At 37.8% G+C, this 22,211-nt stretch overlaps 1 protein-coding gene across 1 annotated transcript in view; it reads right to left on the bottom strand.

Moving 5' to 3' along the window:
• The window catches only part of MUC2 (mucin 2, oligomeric mucus/gel-forming), a 56,603-nt gene extending 34,778 nt beyond the window's left edge, over positions 1-21,825 (bottom strand). Inside the window, exons 1-23 of the mRNA XM_075712437.1 lie at positions 21,756-21,825; positions 19,977-20,241; positions 17,363-17,477; positions 16,587-16,677; positions 16,080-16,189; positions 15,624-15,840; positions 15,067-15,192; positions 14,234-14,351; positions 13,776-13,914; positions 13,008-13,118; positions 11,921-11,990; positions 9,173-9,310; positions 8,440-8,604; positions 7,748-7,842; positions 6,687-6,817; positions 5,783-6,034; positions 4,829-4,881; positions 4,442-4,551; positions 3,860-4,011; positions 3,258-3,396; positions 2,582-2,692; positions 2,125-2,304; positions 756-995 (exon numbers count right to left, since the gene is read on the bottom strand). Of these exons, the coding sequence (XP_075568552.1) occupies positions 756-995; positions 2,125-2,304; positions 2,582-2,692; positions 3,258-3,396; positions 3,860-4,011; positions 4,442-4,551; positions 4,829-4,881; positions 5,783-6,034; positions 6,687-6,817; positions 7,748-7,842; positions 8,440-8,604; positions 9,173-9,310; positions 11,921-11,990; positions 13,008-13,118; positions 13,776-13,914; positions 14,234-14,351; positions 15,067-15,192; positions 15,624-15,840; positions 16,080-16,189; positions 16,587-16,677; positions 17,363-17,477; positions 19,977-20,241; positions 21,756-21,825 (3,198 nt within the window). The remainder of the gene's footprint in view (positions 1-755; positions 996-2,124; positions 2,305-2,581; positions 2,693-3,257; positions 3,397-3,859; positions 4,012-4,441; positions 4,552-4,828; positions 4,882-5,782; positions 6,035-6,686; positions 6,818-7,747; positions 7,843-8,439; positions 8,605-9,172; positions 9,311-11,920; positions 11,991-13,007; positions 13,119-13,775; positions 13,915-14,233; positions 14,352-15,066; positions 15,193-15,623; positions 15,841-16,079; positions 16,190-16,586; positions 16,678-17,362; positions 17,478-19,976; positions 20,242-21,755) is intronic.
• Between the last annotated feature and the right edge of the window lie 386 nt (positions 21,826-22,211).

Here is a 22,211-nt window from a genome sequence, read left to right on the forward strand (position 1 = left end):
GGACATGGTTTATTGGTGGACTTGGCAGTGCTAGATTAACAGTTGGACTCAATGATCTTAAAGGTCTTTTCCAGCCTAAATGATTCTATGATTCTAAGTTAAATATTAATTAATAATTCTTTGTGACTTTTTCACTGTGACTTAAGAACAAGCTGTTGTTAATATTACCATACATCAGGAAAGAGACAAGAAATAGAGAGGAGTGCTCTCTGTGCACTGTGTTCTGGAAGCTGTGGGCCTGACATATTGCATGCTATGGCAATTTGGAGGCACAGTACTAGCAGCTAAGATCCCTTCTGTGGGTTGAATATTAGAAGGAGCAGTGGTCTCTTCAACAGCCATGTTTCAAATATAGTATGCATTTCTGTCAGAAGATGGGTCTGATGATTGCAAGGCCTTTCAGAACTTACAGTAGTGACAGTCTCTCAACAAGAGATGGTGCAACTGCAGCACACAGACCTATTCAGGCTAGATTTATGAAGCTAGCTTGCACAGCAGTAGCAGTGAACTGTGGTGATGAATATAGGCTTGTACAGCTGGGGCTGGCACCACTACTGCTACAGTCCCATTGCCACAGATACTTAGTCAACTTTGACTAAGGCTAGCTGAAATGTGCTGGCACCTGTAGCTGTACTGAAGACTTAACTGAAGATCGCTCTATTTAACCATCTCTTCATTAATTTCTGATGATCTCTCTGCTTCTGCAGTAACAGAAATGCACTGTGCTGTCCCATCACTTACTGCCCTCTACAAACCTTGGAGTGACAAATTTCAAAGACTTCACTCCGGATGATGCTGCATTCTTTCTCTGCCCAGGACTTCCGATGTTGTTTCACTTCACAGGGCTTAATCTCTTGTGTGACATCTGGGCACATGGAAGACTGTTTCCAGGAATTCCCAAACTTCAGACCACTAGTCTCCTGCAGCCCACTCCTTGTTGTAAAGTCATTGTTAGACTTGTCATCAAAGTTGCCACACAGACCACACACTTTGCCCTGAAAAAGAAAATTAACATATTCACAGCTTTTAAACAAACCATGGAAGTGAGAAACAGACTCTAGTGAAGTAAGAGCAAAACAATGACATTAAAAAGGACAACTGAGTCTCCGTGTAAATGATGTATTTTCATCTTTACTTCCAAATCATCTGTACAGAAATAAACTCCTTATTCGTCTGTGTACTCAGCAAACTACTCAGCTGCCATGTCTTCCCCCCTTGAAACCAATTATATCTAGTGTATTTCCATGTCTCTGTGGCAGCCCTTCACCCAATTTATAATACTAAAGAGTGGCTAAGCCTCCTTCAGATGAGAAGAATTAACTTATTTTCCATTCTTCACAATTTATCATAACTCAGCTATTAATACAAGCCTGAGGGAATTTCATTCTGCTCAAAACTGTTTTTATTAAAAGCTTCTAACACCATTTCTTTATCCATGGAAGAAAAATGACAGGGACTCATTTTTCCCAAAAGAAAGAATTTAGCAACTTACCCAGAATAGTGAATTTTTGGTAGTGCTATTTAAGGTACATCAACAGTATGTCCCTGTTTATACAACCCCACACCTCCTCATTCAGCCCAATGAATTCAGTACTCTATAATTCAGCATGCTGATTTTCAGTAATCAGAACCATCTCCATACATTGCATAGGGAGTTCGGTTTTAACTCAGGGCTGAGATTCCATGCAGGTTTCCAAGTGCATGTACAGTCAGTCTGCATCCCTTAAATTACTTTGGATGCTTGGCTTTTAATATTCACAAACTCAGAATGCCTTAGACGTTCGGCTTTATTGCAATCACATTCTATGCATCCTCTGCAATGCATTGTGATGGACAGTAAGGAACCCCAGTAGCACCTCTGCAAGTGTCACAAATGCAGCAAGCTGTGATAGTAATAATGCAAGTTATTCATCAATGTGCAGATGATGTAAGAATTAATTATTTTTGTTATTATAATGTTTCATTATGATAATATTAATATTAATAATATAATAATGTTAATCATTAATTATTAATATAATTATTATTCATTATTCTGGAGTCAGAATAAAAGAACATTTATGTTTCCTTATCTCATTTATCTATTCATACTACTACTTCAGAAAAAGACAGACAGCTCCTAACTTTGTAATCAGGGCTCAGCTTGATGAAAAGAGTAGTCTTCTTATCCCAAATAAGCATCACACCATTGCTAGCCTCAATAACGAGGTAGAGGCCTACTGTCCTGTTCCAATACTGCACATCATCACCAACATCTCGTTGAATTTCTTTATAATCTTTGTTCTCCAATTTCAGTTCAGTTTTCTGAAAGATAAGAAGAGAAATATTATAACACTAACTTTTATGATAAGATAAAATATTAGACATTCGTAACAATACGACTTTCCAAGATGACAGAAAGTGGTGTAGCACCTTTGTTTGAGAGAGGTTTCAGTATCTGAGAATCTACAACTTTAAAGATTAATTCATAGGGCCTCTAACCTTTACTTGTTATAGCTGATTTTAGGGATGTGACTTTGGAGCATTACTTTTTTTGAAATACTAGAATGCTGATATATACTCACTAAGCATCACTACTCACCCCTAGAAACATTTTAATAGCCTTTGAGCAGGTGACTCCTGTAGTTCCACAAGGGACATTCTCTGTGATGATACTGAACAAGCCGCTGGAATTTTTGTCACCACAAAAATCCTATTGAAAAAGGAAAAAAATGAGCATAAGAAAATTAGGTAGTCTATTTAATTTTTAGTTCAATGTCATAATAATTACAATCATTTAAATCTCCACAATGTATAAATCATTACTGCTGCTTCATATGTGAAATGTTACATACATATATTTTTCCAGATTCATGAACATATACACATACATCTCTGCATACATATAAACAGTTGATACAGTCTCATGTGTGGCAAAACCTGGGAAACAAGTGGGACAATAAAACAAAATGAGGAATATATCTTTAAATATAAACGTCTTTGTCTTGTAAACTTAGAATTTTGATTTATTCCACTCCTGACAATGAGCTGTTAGCTCTCACTATAAAACAGCCCTGTTACATACAATTTATGACCACTGTATCAGAAAAAAACCCATTCACACAGCTTGCCTGCACTGAAGATACAGAATTTATCTTGGCAGAATGCGTAAACACCTCAGGAACAGTGATGGCAGGCAATAAGGAATGACAAAACCAAAGAGGAAAGCAGATCTCAAGGCAATCAAATGCCATTTCAGCCCTACTGATGAGCATTACCTGAGTAGCCACATATTCACAACTCCCATCAAAGTCATAGAATTTTCCATCAAAGGTGATATAATGGCCACTTCCATATATCATACAAGTCCCATAGCACATATCTTCAGTGCAGTTCCAAAGCCCATTTTGGCAGGTACTAGAAGAGAGCAGAAGAGTTGAATTTTCAGATATCACCAAGAGTGTGCCGTTTGGAAAATGGCAGAACAAACCAAGCAGCTACCTGATACAACATGGTAACGTGCACAATACCCGTTTCAGTATTACAGAGTGCCTTACATCTCAACTTCAATATTTCAGCCTGTTTTTTAGCCTATAACATGATTTTTACCTCTGGCCAGCTACATTTTTTAGATCTGAGAGTATGTATATTTAAAAAATTAGTGCACTTTCCCAATAAGAGATGCATACTGAAAACAGAGGTAGCTATTAGCCCAATATTTTCAGCACAATCTGTATTTCCTCAGATAGCAAAAAGCATGCTTGAAAATAAAGGTTTACACTTGCAGCTATTGCAGCCACTGTAGTACATAAGCCTAGACAGTACTATTAATTTATTGCATAGAATACATTCTAGAAGAGAGTACAAAATTACAACTTACCAGTTGTTGCAGTCCACTGTTATCTTCTGTCCAGGAGAATACCACTGGCTGTTATGAACGCATGGGCAGTCCTTCTGCTCAACACAGCCCCCTTTCCCATCATCATATAGACCTTTAGAACACACGCAGCCCGAAACACACTCTGCCTGCAACTAAGGAATATAAGGAGAAATTGTTATTTTATGAAAAAGCACTGCATTTTTCTTCCACTTCTTCAGAAGCGCTCTGGTAAAAACTGCATTTATAACCAAAGAGCCTAATATTATTTAGTTTTACAAGGTTTTCCTTTCTAGGTTTCTCATGTTCTTCTTTTCTTTTTTGATTGTCTAAGAACCCAGATCGTATTTCACTTGGGAGGTACGACTCTACTGAAGACACAGTAAAAAGAAAAAGGAGAGGGAAGCCATAAGGGGACTCGTCATGAAATTGGCAACAGACTAGTATCATTGGTGAGAAAAGAAAGGAAGATTAAACCAAAGACAAATAAAGTGTCAGTTACAACTGCACTTTCTGTGTTGTACTGTGTCATTTAAAGAATACAGAATAACAAAAACATGACATGGAGAAAAACCGCATACATACATAATGCATTTGAGGAGTATGACAGCTAAGTTGTACAGGCATTTGCGAAGTCTGCTCTTGGGATGCACTGCAGTTAAAGTATGTCTTGTTAGAAGAACATTCTGTTGCACCTGAAAGGTACATTGTTGGTTTAGATGAATCAAGAAAAGGCAAAAGAAATGTGTGTGAAAGGTGGTAGTTACTGAGACAGAAATCTCAGGGTACGTCTATCCCTATGAATAAAAAGGCTCAGTGAAGACAGAACAAAGTGAAAATGCGTAACTTTTTCACATAAAGAGAAAAAACAAACATGCAAAACAAGTAAGTGGAGAATTCAAATGGAAAGTGTAGTTTTGGGTTTGGAGGTTGGGTTATGGTTTTTATTTTACTTTATAGAATGTCACTTACTTCTCATTCTTATTGTCACTGAAGTACACTGGATCTTTGCATTTCGGCAAACACTAGAAAAGTGATGTAAGTAGAAATTAAAAAAAAAAAAGGTAAGCTCACTGTCTTCAATTTAAATCTAAGGTTTTGTTTATATAAATTTGAGAGTATTTATCAGACATATCCTGCATAATTTCCACTGATATTTCAAGTTGAACTCTATTGGTGCACTCATGAATTTTCACTTGGAGAAAAAGTATAGCAAAATTTTAGGAATAATGCGCACAAAGGTTACGTTTTAAGGAATGACAGCTGTTCTATTAATCCTTAATACCATGTTTTTTGATGACTCATGAAACAGATAATAATGAAACAGATAATAATGATAATTTAAATCAAAGCCTTCATTTGGATACACAGTATATCTTCATGCCTATTCAACTCATAGGCTGCAAATCTTTTGGCGTGTATGCTTCATCTGCTAGATGAGAGAAGGAAGTATTTCATAGTTTGCACTGATGATTCATGCAGCAAACAGTTGTCAGAGTCCATAATAAAAAAAGTGAATTGTGAAAGTTGCTTTCAAAAGCCTATGCTACAGTAAATACATATCAAGGGGACCTTCCTCCAGTGCAAAACACAAGCAATCTGTCTCTGACAGAAAAGGAAACAGCAACATAGTATTATAACTGGCCTTTTATCTTCCTTTTACCCCTCTGCTCAGGAAAGCCCTATTAACAGTGCAGCTTCAGAGTAGCATTTATCTGTGAAGGCCAGTACTCACACCTCCAAAGCTGCACTTCTCAATTAGTAATAAATTACATTGCAACAGGATGATGCTTTGCTCAGCATGAAGATGGTGTGAAACCTATTACAAATGTTCATTAAAGCACCAAAAAAGCTAACCAGCTTACACCTAATAAGCAAATTTTAAAAGGTCTTTTATCCCCACAAAGAAGCCACAATAAAACATACCAACGTTCTTCATCTTTTGTGACATATTGCCCCGGTTCCAGGTACGATCCCTTGTAATAACATGGGCACTTGGAGATGGGTACACAGGTATCCTGGTTATCCAAATATGTATTATATGGGCAGCCACAGCCATCCACAGGAGCAAAGTCTTGCAAGCAATGCTTTTCACCATCAGCAAGGGAGCGACAGGTTTGCTGGCACATTGTAAGATTGTAAAGGAAGATTTGATTTCCTGGGCAGGAAGACACTTCACTAGCTGGACAGAAAATAAACAAACTGATAAATAAGGGATATAGGATGGACAACTTGACCTTGACATTTCCGTTTTGGAATTTTCTTTGGCTGTGCAGCATGTAATGGTGAAAACACTGCCTTAGATTCTATTAAAGTACAAAAACATCATAAGTCCAAAGTAATGCTAGCCTAACTTTGTTTACCAGTTGAAGACATCTTTTTAACTGCTACTAATACTTTCTACTTTCATATGTTTCACATACTGATAATCAGAGAGCACAATGTAATAAACTCCTAGTCTCAACAATACTGTACTGTTGATGAAAAGCAAGCACAATGATAAACAAAGACACTGATAAGCAAAGCAATGTAAAAGCCATGATGGCTGGGATTCCATTAGTCACAGATAGAAACAGCATTATTGTTTAAACTGGGAAAGAAGATGAAAGTGAAAAATACTGCTTTCTACTTTTAAATGTCATGAACACATGACAGCTAAAGAATACAACATGAATTAGTAAACATTATAAGCGCTGTCTCTTTTAAATCTATTAGACATTTCTAAGATACTCCAAATCCCTTAACATTGAGATCACCAACAACCAAATTCAGAGAGAACCTGCTTATTTCTCATGGCTGATTAATTCCACAGAGATTACAGTTCCACCACTTACTGCAGACGCTTTTTCTCCAGCCTCCCAGTATGATCCCTTTGAAAGCACAGGCTCTTGAGTAAGAAGACAGGGCAGCGCACAAGCATTCTTCATTGTCTTCACAGAGGCAGGTGTCATATTTACATTTCTGAAAAAAGAACAAAAGAGTCAGTAAGCCCACAGGAAACCAACGGCCAATTGCTACTCAGTTCCTATGAAATATCCTGTGTCCTTTTTCTGACATTGTTTTTATTAATTCCTATGATCAGACAACAATGGAAGGAATGGACAAAGACCAGAGATTGGAAGTGCTGCTTCATTTCATACAAAATGAAAATGTTTGGATGCTTATCCTAACCTAAGCCAAGCCTCTTGAACCTTTAAAAAGTAGTCAGCCTCCTAACAACACCTTTCTTAAAGGATTTTGATACCATTCGTTCTCAGTTACAACTTAGAAAAGCAGATACCCATAAAAATTAAAAATCATAATGGCAAAATATTAACCAGATCTATGAAGATCTTCACAAAATTTGAGCTCAGACTGAGTTCCAGGTATGAGCAAAGACTTAGGTATTTCTTCTTTTTTGCTCAGGTAAGCCTCACTTACCACTTAACAGTGATGAGCTCAGGGGAAAAAGAAACCATGGTGATCCTGGCATGAAAATTATTTGGTGTTACATTGCAACAAATACAGGAAACTTAATAAATATTTACCTTTTTTTTTCTGACTTAATAGCAACTAATGTTTAAGGGCAGATTTAAACTTTCTGTGCACACCTGAATCTCTTGAATCTTCTTTCCAGTTCAAATACCCAATCCAACAAAAATGTACATTAAATACAAAACATAAGAAACCAGAAGAACAAATTTACCTTTTTCTTCAGCACCATTCCATAAGAATCTCATCATAGGAGATAACTGGATGCATGCTATGCTGCCTCAGTTAATCACTGCAAAAACTTCACCAGCTCTTATTGGCAAGCTATTCAGTGTTTGAAATGTTTGAACAATGATAAATGTCTACAGCCATCTGTCTGAAAAAAAAAGCAGTACTAAAAGGAGTGCAAGATTACAATACCTTATAGTATTCTGAAGGATCAATGATTGGGTGACATCTTGCAAAAGGACCCTCTGAGTTTTTCAGCAAAGAACACCAATGCTCAGCATAATTTGCTGCAAAAAAGGAGAAAAATGAAATTATATCATTATATTCATTACATTCACTTATCTTCCTTGTGCCATTTATGTTGTCACATAAATGCAATGCAACAATACAAATGAGAGTAGTGTGCACTTTGGGGAGTGGAGAAACTACATGCAATCACTGCACATATATTTCTATTCTCTGATTCAGTTATCTAGCAGTAGACGCGCAGTCATAAAATCAAAAATCGTATCTTACTGCTGCAACTTGTCTACATGGAATTGTGACAACCCTTTCCATTTGGGGACCATAAAGCTAAGTTAAACATAGGGAAAAATAATACTAGGAAATACAAGCTGCCTTTGCAGAAAATATAAATTAAGGACTTTGTTTCCCTATCTTCCAGCTCAGGATTCCTCTACAATCTCCCCCTAAACTTTCACTTCAATTTGATGGGAAATCAGTGCTCATAAGTATACATACTTGCAGAAATTAGTTATTAATTTGACAGTCCTCTATAAAACTTCAATACCACACTACAACTCTTACATACCTGTTGCAGTAATACACAGCAAAAAAAGCTCATTCTGGCAGAAGCCAACCATGTGACTTATTAGTGTGCTTACCACTTTCAATGCTGAGACTGCAAGGGTTTTCCAGCTTTTCTACCTGGTCTGTACAGGTGGACTGAGCTTTCCATGTGTTAGCAAAGGCAGATCCTGTAGCTTCTACCAGCCCACTAGTTGTTTTAAAGTCATCACCCTCCATTCCATTAAAGTTTCCACAAAGACCTATTGAAAAAGAAGGTAGAAAATTTACCTAATTATTACTCATTCTCAGTCTAAAAGGTCAAATTGAAAGGGACAACTGATCACAAACATTAGAAACAAAATTTCATACAGCTGATTATTCCACTTCAATATTCATGCATACTATAAGTACTGAAGATTTAGGAGCCCTATTTTAAATCTTTAACCTCTTGAGAAGAATAGTTTTCAGGAAGATATCTCAGCCTCAGGAGGTCACTGCCCTAACCTCTATTTTTTATGCTTCCTGATGATATTAAAACCACAAAATGCACCATAAGCCTGGTTTTGTGGATAGTTAAAAATTAAACTAAATACAAAAGTAAGAAATAGTCTACGAAACATTCATGTACTGGCACCAGAGTGATAGGTCACTTCAATATGAAATAATAAAAATGCATTTCTAGTTTGCCTGAGTCAATTCTCTTCCAATGCTTTGGTTTCTGTTTTTAGTTTCCTCCTCTTGAATCAATAAGTAGCACAAATTATCACTCATGTAAAGAATACATGACTCTTCAGCATGGCTTTGATTCCCATTTGAATAGACACTTGCCTTGAAGCTTTCCTTGAACTGACTGATCCACAGTTGCAAACAGCTGCATGACTGGAAACAACTGGATCTGCAGCTGAAGCCCAAAAGAAGTTTGTACAACAAGGTAGTAGGAAGATGGCTTGAATACCGAGAAGCTGGCTGAAAAAAAAACATGAACTGTGCAGTAAACACACACATAGGCTGCCAAAAGAAACACTTCTTATTAGATTCTAAGGTATCACCTGCCATGAAAACTCTGAGATCAGGATCAAATTAATAATTTGTTTCCTCTAAAAATCTCTGGCCAGCTAGACATAATGCTGATCCCCACTAACTTAACAAGTTGATTATCTATAATGACTCATCCCTGGGATCAGAACCAAATGCAGATTTTCTGCAATACAGTTTCAGTGCTAACTCCTTAACACTGAGCAATCTAAAGTGCAAGAGATTTTATGAGAAAGTGTTATCCCAGCACTGTTACACACAGTGAGTAATAGGCGTGTCTCTACAGGCCAATACATAGCTAAATACTACTACTAATAAAATGTTAGATGCTTATACATAAGTTAATCAAGCCATTATAGAAAAATCAGCAGAACTGACATACAAAATCAGCATAGTGGAGGAACTGGGCTTCCTAATTAGAATCACAGAATCATAGAATATATTGAGTTGGAAGGGACCTGTAACGACCATTGAATTCAACTCCCTGCTCCTCGCAGGACTACCAAACCATATGACTAAGAGCAACATCTAGATGCTGCTTGAACTCTGACAGGCTTGGTGCCCTGACCACTTCCCTCGGGAGCCTGTTCCAGTGACCGACCACCCTCTCAGTGAAGAACCTTTTCCTAATGTCCAATTTCCCCTGATGCAGCTTCATACCATTTCTTCATGTCCTATTGCTTGTCACCAGAGAGAGGAGATCAGCACCTCCCACTCTGCTGCTCCTCTTGAGGAAGTTGTAGACTGTGATGAGGTCACCCCTCAGCCTTCTCTTCTCTAAACTGAACAAATCAAGTCACCACAGCTGCTTCTCACAAGACTTACCCTCGAGACCTGTCACCATCTTGGTCACCGTCCTCTGTACACACTCCAATAGTTTGATGTCCTTATATTGAGGTGCCCAAAACTGCACACAGTACTCAAGATGGGGCCACACCAGTACATCATAGAATGGGACAATCACCTTCTTTCACCAGCTAGCTATGCTGTGCTTGATGTACCCCAGGATACGGCTGGCCCTTCTGCCTGCCAGGGCACACTGTTGATTCATATTCAACTTGCCATCAACCCAAACCCCCAGATCTCTTTCCGTGCAGCTGTTCTCCAGCCTCTCATCCCCTAGTTTGTAAGTATAACCAGGATTACCCCATCCCAGGTGCAGAATCTGGCACTTGCTCTTCTTAAATTTCATATGGCTGATGATTGCCCAGCTCTCTAGTCTATCCAGATCTCTCTGCCCTCGAGGGAGTCCACAGCTCCTCCTAATTTAGTATCATTGGCAAACTTACTTAATATACATTTGACTCATGCCATTTATAAAAACATTAAAGAGCACTGGCCCTAAAATTGTGCCGTTGGGAGCCCCACTGGTGACTGGTCACCAGCCTGATGTAATCTCATTTAGTGCAACTCCTTGAGCCTGACCCATCAGCCAATTGTTCACCCAGTGTATTATGGACTTGTTAGCTGTATGCTGGACATTTTGTCCAGAAGGATACTCTGAGAGACAGTATCAAAAGCTTTGCTAAAGTCCAAAAAAACAACATCTACTGGCTAACAAATTTCTTATGGGAAATCTGCTATTATATGTTTTATTTATCTATTTAATCTAATTATTAGATTGTCTATTTTATTTCCTAGAGCACTTTAATTTCTCTAAACGTTCAGCTATGAACTGTAATTGTTTTTGCACAAGCACTCATGAATGTATCATCCCATGAATACTTGTCCTTTCAGGTAAAGAATCTTTCTAGCAAGTAACTTGCCATCTGCAGATAGGCCAGTAAATAAGAAGCAACACATACTGTGTCAGTATGCTGCCTGAACATATCCAAAAAGGACTGATAAAGAGAAGTTCTACGTTCCTTTCAAAAGTTACTCCCAGAGCTCACAGCTGCTGTTTGATAGTGACCTTCCACCAGAAGTTAGGTTCCTAAATTAGGTGATCTGAGTCAACCTCTGAAAGTGTCTGTCTAAATCCACTGATTATATAAAAAGATGCTCATGTCTAAGTAAGCTGGGAAGATGAGAGGGTGCTACACAGTACATTCTTCTTTCCTGCCCTCATTGACCAGAAAATACAGCAGTTACCTTCTGCCAAGCTTTCTCCCCACAGGAAAAAAGAAAGCATGGGTAAGTATTGGGGTGGGGTAGACATGCCTGGGCCTCACCATGACTGAGAGCTAGGACATGACCACACCATGTAGGCAGACTTAGAAAATGCTAAATACCCATCTTTATAGGTAGGTTAAGTTATCTGCTTTAAATTTAAGCCATGACAATTCCTCTTTCTCAAGCTACATGCCAAAGTATATTCAAGATTCATGAAAAAAGTCAAGGGAGTTTTTTTTCAATCATCCACTGTACAGAGTCAGTCTGCCCATGAAATTCTCAGTGACGACTACTAAATCACATCCCCAAGTTATTCCAAAATCTGAACAAATTTCATATGCCTCTCTTCTACTTTTGCCTCTGAAAAAATACACCCCCACATGAGAAGTCAGGTGTGTGACACATGACACACAAGGCTATGTCCCTTACCTGACACATAAGGCACATTCACTGTCAGCTCATTCAGTAACACACTGCCATCTGATCTGAAAACCACCACCTGTGTAACAGCAAATAGAATCAATGAGGTTCCAGGTACTGAGAGGAAAAGGAACTAATAAAAAAAAGATTAAGAAGGGAGGCATTTTGCACATTTAGACTGTGACTAGAACTTAAAAATCTTTGAAAGGAAGAATCTGTCTGAAAATTGCATGTGGCAGTAGATCTGTAGGATACACGCAAGATTTTGTTTTGCTACTCAGTGTTTCACTTACACCTGCCTACAACAATTTATAGCAGTAACGAAATGCAAAGCTCGTTTATATTGGGCACCTTGGTTTTAGCAAGTAAAAAAAAATATTGGGCCTTCAGGATCTATAGCAAGTTCCTATTCCCTATAAAAGCATGTGCCACCACTTCAGTGTAATGGTTTAGTATGATTCTGGCATGATAAGAAAGCAGTTTGTTAAACTTCTTCATAAAATGCTAGTCTGTACATACAGAAACATAAGATGATGGGTTTCTGATTTGGTTTGGTTTGGTTCTAGTTATGCTGGCAAGGACATGGAAGACCAGAAACACAGGAGGAAAATTATGTGTACATGTCTGTAGAATTATGTATAAATACAGTCTAGATATTCCCATAACCAAACAGAATACTAAAATAAATGAAAATATAAATATTTAAGAAGGTTGGATTGCATCAACATTCAAAGATGTGATCTCTTCTGAAAAAAACTCAATTAGATCTATAAAATTGTATCTGAATAAAGTAAAATACTGTGAGGGGAGGAAGAATGGTACTCTCACTTCCAGCCAGCCTGGAATACAGTGAGAATAATCATATAGCTTAGAGCAGAGAAGGGAAGAGGGGAAAATGTTGGCTTAATTACATCTCATCTTTTTGTTCAGTTTAGGTCTATTTTGAGTTCTCAACGCAGAAGCCTGATTGTTTTTCAGCCTGTCTGAGGTGCCTTATCTATCTACAATAGTGACTCCAGAAGAATTAGTTACTACTCCACAGTAAGGAAAATATGCTAATTTTCAACATATCTAGCAGAAGGCACAGAACACTTACATTTTTTTTGTGATCTACTAACAGCACAACAGTCTTCAAACAGGTCTGCCTGTCTGTAGAGCCACAGGGAGCCAGCTCTGCCAGGAGAGCATGACTGTCATTTACAGTACCCTACAATCACAGAGAAATAAATATCCATTAGTCCAATCAAAAATATCACAAGATGATTTCCAAAACAACAACTGAAGTAATCAGTTACAATAACAATTACTATAGTACATAGCTATTAAGACCACCATTTCAGCACTGGCTCTGGAAGCTGAACCATCTTTCAAATTCAGTGGTATGGTTTCTAGTTCAACAAGATCTTTGTCATTCTCTAGAAGAACAGGCACCAGATATTTTAGGGACAGATGAATGAAATAGCTGCCTAGCTCCTTTCCCTAGCTGAATTTGACACTCAGATACAAAACCAGCTATTACAGGTTGCTATTAGAAGCTGAGAGCTTCTAATCCTGAGAACTGCCAATTTTTGCAGTCTACCTATCCATGCAGCCAGAGTGATCCTTTGATTTCTTATACACGAAGGACTCCACTGGGTAATGACAGCATATGGAGTCTACTATCTGACTAAGTTAACCACCCATTAAGGTAAGTGCCCAACTCCCCCCTAGAGCTATTGCAGCCCATCCTCAATTTTCCAGTTCAGCATTTCTGCTTCCCTCATCCCATAAAAATGGAATAAAACAACAAGTCATGGCTGTTACATATCAGCACACAGACACTTGTATTTACTCTACAAGAGAAAAGCCCTACAGTACACAGTACCTTGGCCAACACATAGTAACAGTCTCCATGAAAGGTGTATTTCTTCCCATCAAAAGTGGTAATATGGGAACCTCCTTCCACTGAACATGTGCCTGGACAGGGCAGATCTTTGCACATCCATCTGCCTGAATCACAGGTGCTATAAACACACAAATAATTAAAAAATGCTCGTAGATATTACAAGAGCTGAGAGCACTGTAAGCATCTGTATGCCTAGCAAACAAGATATCCCCAGGTGTTTTAAAACCGTATCTTTGACCATTTCCTTAAGATTTCCCCTCTGCCATATGCCACAGATATAAGAAAACATTTCAGAATATTGGTTGGATAGACATGCAACATAAACATTAAGTTCAGAATGTTTTCAGGAAGTCTCCTATAACTAAGTGGAAGATTGAAAAATGCAGACCCATTTACAATCATACAAAGAAAGATGTATAAACAACCATGATCCTTACCATTCCTCACATTCATTGGTAATGTTTTCTCCAGGTGGATACTCCTTTCCATGGAGTTTGCAGTGGCACTGGCTAGCAGGTATGCAGCCCTTCTCAGTAATATCATCATACACAGTTCCTGTAAAACACAATAGTAAACTATTCTAGTGCTTGCTGAAATAAGCTTTTTCCTCAGAGGAGAAACTCTCGGAGGAGGCATGCTCTCAACTTGACACAGAAAGCAGAGGCTGAGAGTATCAAAACTGTGAAGAATACTGTTTCTACTTTTTGTGATATAAGACACATGGAAAACACTTCTATCCAGCTTTGAAAATATAAGTCTACGCATTTATATAACCATACACAGACGAAAAGCTTAATATAAGTATACAAGAACAATCTCAGAATTTTACATGTTTAGATTTTCAGTCCTTCTGGCATACTCTGTAGACTATTATTGTGATCTTTTTTCCTAAGGTTGACCATAAGTTTGAGAATTTCACTCACGGTCCCTTATTAACACCCTCTGGGCAAATGATGTGCATTGTCTCAGAATTATTCAACCTAAATCCCATGATTTTCTATATATTAGCAGAAGTCCATTTGTTGAGAAGTAAGAAGTAGATTTATTACCTGTCTTTGTGTTAATATGATTTAACTATAAAATCATTGATTAACTAATCAATTATTACCTCATTAAAAAAAAAACTTATAATTATGTTCCCCTAGGGGGGGAATAATGAGTAGCAGTACTAATTTTTAAGATATAATTTGACTACATTTAATATTTTAGCTATGACCATTGCCTATGACCTTGGTTTCATTCCATATACAATAGCTAGAATAACACTTGCCTTCAGGGCAGAAACAACCATCCATGTAGTGTTCCTCACAAAGGCTGCTGATCTCCAAGTGTGAGCAAGTATCCATGCAGGGTGAGCTGCTTTCTCTATAGATCATGGTATCAGGACAGGTCTTGGCTGAAAGAATGAGAAAGACACCACCAGATTTGAGTGTAAAGTCCATCATCCCCTACTTCCCTCAAGTCAGTGGTATCCCAAGCCAGACTCCATCTGGCAAAGCATGTTTGTCTGTTTCTGAACTGCTTTCCTTGATTTTTATATTTTCTTCTTTTGATCTCAAATAGATCAAATTATTCCAGTCACCTGCAGCATCAGACCTTACAGTTTTTGCACGGGAACAGGATTTCTACTTGCTGAAAAAGATTTCTTAATAACAAGGGTAGTAGAAGAAGAAAACAGAAAGAACATAGTATGTAGTTTATTGCACTACTGGTATGAAATTTACAATATATGCCTATAATTTTGTAAATAAGGAATGAATTTAGATGTTTTACATGGCTACATCCATGAAATATTTGTTTCTTTGTAAAATTTATATAGCTGCTTACGGCAAAAGTACTGTGTCCTCCATTCAGTCGGACGGCCACCCGCATGCGAACACTGGCGAGAATACTCAGAGATGGTGCTGCAGAGGCAGAAGGAGTCCTCATTTCCATTACATGCACACTTGTCCTGCATGCAGGCTTGGATGTACATTTCCAAGTTAAGACGTAACCAACAATCAGCAAATGCAGAGGAAGTCAGCAACCTCTCACACTCATCACGCTAAGGAAGAAAAGTTGTAATATTAAAGAGATTTTTAAGCACCTGTGCTTCTAGACACTTCCTGTCTTGTCATGAAAACTGCTGTCTTCTGAACAGCAACAGTTATTCAAGAAAGGAAGAAGAAACCATTTGCCCTGGAAGGGATAAAGTCTTCCCAGCTCCCCACACCCTAACTCCCCATAGCACAAGGATGTCTCTATGTGCCCATGCAAGTGAAGTTCACCACTAGGAATACTCACATGTCCATTACAGCTTGGAAGAGCCTGAGTTTCATCAGGATCTTCACATTTGGCATTGGGTTTGCTGATCTTCTGTAAATTCCCATACGTAATTGAATTGTAGCTTACAACTATGAGAAAAAATTACAAAGAGGTCTTGCTGAGCTTCAAAAATTGACAAGAAGGAGCATCTGATTCCTGGGACTCTACTGATCAAGGAAAACAGTTACTATGGTATCAAATATGCCTGTCGGACACAGGTGTCTGCTCTGAACTATGTCTATTATGTCTAAGTGTGCTTCAAAATTTAAAGTGGTAAGAAGAAAAGAAGGCCAGAGAGAAAAGAACAAGATGATTCATCTGGAATAAAATAACCTTAGACCAGGAATGCAGCACTGGAACATAATGTTTATTCTGGGGCAATCACAGAAATCTCTCAGGTGAAATTTGGTCTCCTGTGATGCTCCTATGTGCAATGCTTATCAGCCTATCTTCCGTGACAACTGTCAGTATGGTAGGATGACTCACCTCCATCAATAAACTCATTGTAGATTGGAACTCCATTGTAATCCCCACAGAGGCCACATGTATGGTTATTAAATTTGCTATCCAGCTCCACCTAGGTAATGGAGAGAAAAAGAAAAAACAGTAAAGAATCATCTGGAGCATGAAGATATTCCAAAGCAAATACACTTACTTGAAAAGGAATTTGCTAAATGACAGAAGTGAGGGTGAACCCAAAATCTTAGAGAAGTAGCTATTGCAAATGAATTTGTAACATAGTTGATAAACACACAGATGCAAAAAGTAACACAGAAAACGGAAAGAAGTGACTGAAGCTCCTGTATTTCAATAATGACAGTAACCACCATGGTGATAAAGATGAAAAGGAAAGCATTCTTAAAATCACAGGACTTCTTTTTTTCTTTTTTTTTTTCCCTACTGGGATAAAATTTAAGTGTTGCTATAAATTAGGAAAGCTGATGATGGCAGTCCTTTAAAAGACAGATGAAGGAAAATGCAGACTGGATTGTGGGGGTGCTATAGGAAAAACATTAGCTATTTCTCAGAAAGCTTCTTCTCTCTCGAGACCAGTAAGATCATCTGCATGCCATACTGCTACCTCTATCACATTGCAGAGGAAGGAACTTTATGTTTTTAAAATAAGTTACTATGAGAGTCAGTTGGATGAGTCAGCCTAACATTCTAGTTCTGTTCAGTTCACGCAATTCTACTTCTGTTCAGTATATAGTAGTCTGCTAAACCCAGGAAATACCAATAAAAAAGACTTGGATCATACCTACCATGAGTGCATCTTCCTGATTCCATATCAGAATCAGGCCTAATTTGGCATAAACCTTGGTGTAAATGTCATTGCTCTCAATGAGCACAACAGAGCTGTAGTAAGGTGTCTTCACACTAGGAAGAAAATCAGAGACTTTGTATTACTACAGAAACATAAGGGGTGACATGAATGTCTATAATAAGCCAAATATACCCTAACGAATAGAGAAACCAGTGTGTGTCTACCTGATCCTAGCTGCATGGGATGCCTTGTTTTAATGAGGCATAAAATCCTCTCTCTCTGACACTTGATGCAATCCTTTAAAAAGGAAAGCAACTTCAGAGGCAAAGCCTCCCCACTGGTACAGGTTCTTTAAGAAAAAAAGCCAAAATGTCAGATGTCTTCAACTTAATCAAAGGAAAATCCATTGTCATTGTGGTATCAATAGAGGCTATTCAAACACTCACTAGTAAGTTACTGCAATGAAAGAACTAACAACATAAATGGAAGATTTTCTTTACCAAAAGATCTGACAACCATTTCAGAGACAATAAATGTTCCTTTGCAAAGATCTTCCTCCTCAAGAGAGAGTCCAAAAAGCACAGGCAGATACAAGGACTGCCAACAAAAGTTTGAAAAGAGAGGAGCATGTTAAAAGGAATTCAGTAGTTTGTTTCAGTAGTTAGTTCATTAGTTTTCAGTTGACAGGACCAAGCTTGTTAATGGTGACAGCAAGGCATGTTAATGTGACAGAAGATATTTTGCAGAAGGCTGAGCACAATGTTTTTGTCTGATAAAGAATCAATTCACCAGATCTTTCTCCTATCCTTGTACATCTGTCTTACAGCACACCATGTAACAAGACACACTGCTGAATTTCATTCAGCAATAAAGCGATTGTGGCAAGCAGCCTCATCCTATAAAATCTGAAGAACTAGAGTCTGTTCAAACAGAAGTAGAGTGAACTGGAATCCAGTCAAAATAACCAGTTCATTTTCTACAGATTTGCTAATGTAATTGTTAACTATCAGGATTCATGTATGTCTATGCACATCTCCTCTTAACTAGTCTCTTGACTGGGAGAATTTTATCTCCTCATTTTCTGTCACTGGGATTTTTCCATCTATTTACCTCAGGCATTTCTAACATGGCCAAATGACTTACACATCTAAATAGTAGGCAGGAACTCAGAAGCCATTATTTCTACTTTTGGCTGCATTGTTCATCCTCTGGACAATGAGGCCTTGTAAGATCATGATTTGAAGAGGGATTATAAAACACTGGGCAGCTTTTCACCTTTCAGCTATCACAGCATGGAATATTTCTCTTTTTTTCTAATACTAGGACATTCAATCAATCAGTGGATCAGGTTCCAAAAGGCAAATTCATACATTTTTCTACTTTACAGTTTTCACTTCAGTAGTGTGAAATGTTATTTTACAGGACAATGAATCATACATCGTTTAAAGAGCAATATGGGAAATTAAGTTCTACAAAAAACTAAATCCCCCATGCAGCAAAAACCTGTTCAGAAGGGATCTATTGTTTTATGAACACTACCTAAGACAAAAAGAGGCTTGGTTTAAGAAAAACAATTTTTAAAGGATTTCTAAACTTGTTTTTAATGGAGTTCTTTTTAAGACCCAAGTACACAATAAAGGGCTCATTCAATTTGGGGCAAGAATGCATTTTTTATAACTTCATGTCATTTTGTTATGCATTCTGATATGAACCTTGGAAAACTGAATGTTATTTTCTATCTTCAAACAGATTTTCCTTGCAGTGGCTTCCAAACTTCAGAGCAAAAACTGAATTCTGGACAAAACCCAGTCCCACAATGACAATAGAAAGGGGTTTGTTTTAAATTATGCTAAGACATACTAACTGCCAGTTTCTTCTATCTTCAGAGCTATGTCTTAACCTACAAGTTGCTTCACTTGTTTCAGAGTGTATCTACACACACTGAAAGGATAGGCTAACAAAAGGAAAGGCTAGGTTAAGACACTACTTGGCACCAGTAATTGAGTCAGACTAGTTACCTGTGTGACCATGTTAGAGGAAAAGAAAAATACTACAGCTCACTGTGAAAAAGTGGATATTGCCACATACAAATTAGTGTAAATTTTGATGTGCATTGTATCTGTTATAATCCCTTGAGGAATGGTCATCGGACCTTTAAGAATTATTTATGAAGATCAGAAAAAACCACCTCTCTTCTGCCACAAAATAAGAGAAAAAGACCCTGAAGAAATGCATCTTCATTTTTGAGGATTTACTAGACCACCTGCTAAGGTAAACTCAAGGTGATGCCATAAACCAAATGAAGCTATGTTATTTTATGCCAGTGAAAGATCTGGCTCCTGAGCTGCATTGTTTCCTGCACAACCAGAAGAACAATTCATTCAAACCTCTTCCTGACTTGCATTTAAATCATCCCTTATGCCAGTGTAGAAATGACAATTAATACTAAATCCCCTCCCCAAAGCAGTTTTATGCTGGATTTCAAAGGGCTTTTTTTTGCTTGTAGAAATGCTTGTAGCAGTTACCTTAATGGTATACAGACAGCTGTGAAAAGAATCAGTCCTGTTTCCCAGCACATTTCTCCGAAATACTATTATACTAAAGGAACTTACATCCGCCCATCCACCACAGCCAGTTTTGGTGTGAGGTACACCGTAAAGTCCTTGATTGTTATCAGAATATACTGGATCTCAGGGTGGTTATTGCTGTTCAGACCACGCTGAATGTGGACAGAGAACTCCTTGTAAGCGTCTCGGCAGTCAGAAGCAAAATTATACTCGCAAATGCCAGGGAATTGATAGATGTCTCCATCAAAAGTTTTGAAATGGTTGTTTCCCCAAGTGCTGCAGACATAGTGGCCATGGCTTCTTGTCCTTCCTGTTAAGTGTTGAAAAAGAAATAGGCATGGAAAAAGTGAAATGAACAAGCTAGTGTCAAGAAAAGGTTGTGTTGCATTTTACAGTAGAAACCACTTGCAATTATGTGCACAGTGATTCCACAGATCTCAAGCCTGATCAAGGATGTGCCTATTAAGCAGAAGAAACAGCTTTGCCAAGTATTAATTTATTCTGAATCACAGTATTATTTTTAGCAATATTAAATATTTCTAAGAGCTATTTTCTTCCCTGATGCAACATGCACTAGAAAGGAAACAGAGTTAGGAAACCAAGGAAGTACCACTCCTACTCTGGAAGGCAAATAGGTTAAATGTTATGAAAGGACTTGCGCACAACAGGAGTTTTCAAAGAACTCCTTCTTTTCCTAACAGAAGCAGTTATTTCTATTACTACAGAACAGAAATTCTTCAGAAGATAGGTTAGAAAATAACCATGGTAGGAGGAAAAAAAATTTTTTGTTTTGCAATAGCAAAAGGTGAAGATGATGATATTATGATTCTATGATTTGTTCCCTTCCCAGCCATCTATACCAACAAATAATACAAATTAACACAGCAGCTGATAAATCTCAAGATGCTGTAGATTAGGGGTGAACATAAGAGCTGAGCATACTTGGGAAGCTTGCCAAGGTACCAAAAGCACACATGCCACTCATCTTCACAAGATTTTCTTGCAGTGTTTAATTTGAGAAAGCAAAACTACCAAGGGAACATCTAAGTTATTGTACTTTGATGGTATCAGTCACACCAGATACATCCAGCCAAGCTGGTATGCTTCTCTCCCCAGAAGGAAGGCTACACAGAGATTCTCCCAGAGTTCACAGCTGGGACACCAAATGCAAGATAATGCTTTCCTCCCATTACTGAATTCAAGACACAGCAGACCAAGATCAATACCCCAAACCTGATCACTGCACAAAATTTATCACCTATTCCTCCAAAAATAGTTTTCAGTATGACAGCTCCATTTCAACACTTCAAACAAAGGTGTAGTAAACAGAGTAAATTAGAGCTTTGACAGAAGGATTATTAATGTCCTGAATGACAAAAATGAGCTTTGTCCAATGTTACTACATTCACTTTCAAAGGAAGTATTTATGTAATTCCAAAGTAATGGAAGGCACAATCATCCACTTTCTTCATTGCTGTAACAATGAACCTCCCAAACTCCTATAGTTGCTTTCTACCAAGTAGTTGCCATACCAAGAAAATCTCAACACGTGGAAAGAAAAGTAACACTGAAACTATTTTCCAAGCACATCAAACTAGAGATTAATGCAGTAGATATAGGTACTAACCTCTCTGAAGACAGCAGTATTGCTATGTTGGCTGAGCTATATAGCCTCAGTATTTAAAAGTTTAAGAAATTTAAGGCACCTTAAAACTCCAGTGCATTATTTAAATGCACTGCTTCCTTCTACCTCTGCAGTGGTCTTTTAATTCTCTCCCTCTTTCCTAGGAGGCAATCTGCTACCATTTCATTTCTAGAGCTTACCTTTTCTTATTTCATTTGCATAGGAAAGAGCCAGCCAGAGCATAAAAAGGCTGGCAACTCTTAGCCCCATGGTGGCTAAGGTGGATGAATTGGAAACTCCACTGAAAACTTTTCTTTATATAATAGCCACTGATGCAATTGATTCTGTCACAGGGGAGGAGATACAAAGGGAGGAGGAAAGAGAAGGGGTAAAAAAATAGGTGTGATATTTACAGAAGATAAGAAGTAAACAGACAGATATTTTTCACCATAAATGAAGGAATTCAGTATACAGGAAATGGTATAATATTGATTCAGTAATCAGGCAATTTTTTATTGTTCTATTTAATCTACAGGATGCTATGCTTTTAAATCCTTCAAATGCTCACGCTAAGTTTAACCTTCAGTAACTCCTATAACAAATAGTGAATTTTGGAGTGGCTGAACAAAGAAATCCCTTGAAGGAAATTTAGGATG

This window comes from Pelecanus crispus, chromosome 6, assembly GCF_030463565.1.
Source record: "Pelecanus crispus isolate bPelCri1 chromosome 6, bPelCri1.pri, whole genome shotgun sequence".
Taxonomy (NCBI): domain Eukaryota; kingdom Metazoa; phylum Chordata; class Aves; order Pelecaniformes; family Pelecanidae; genus Pelecanus; species Pelecanus crispus.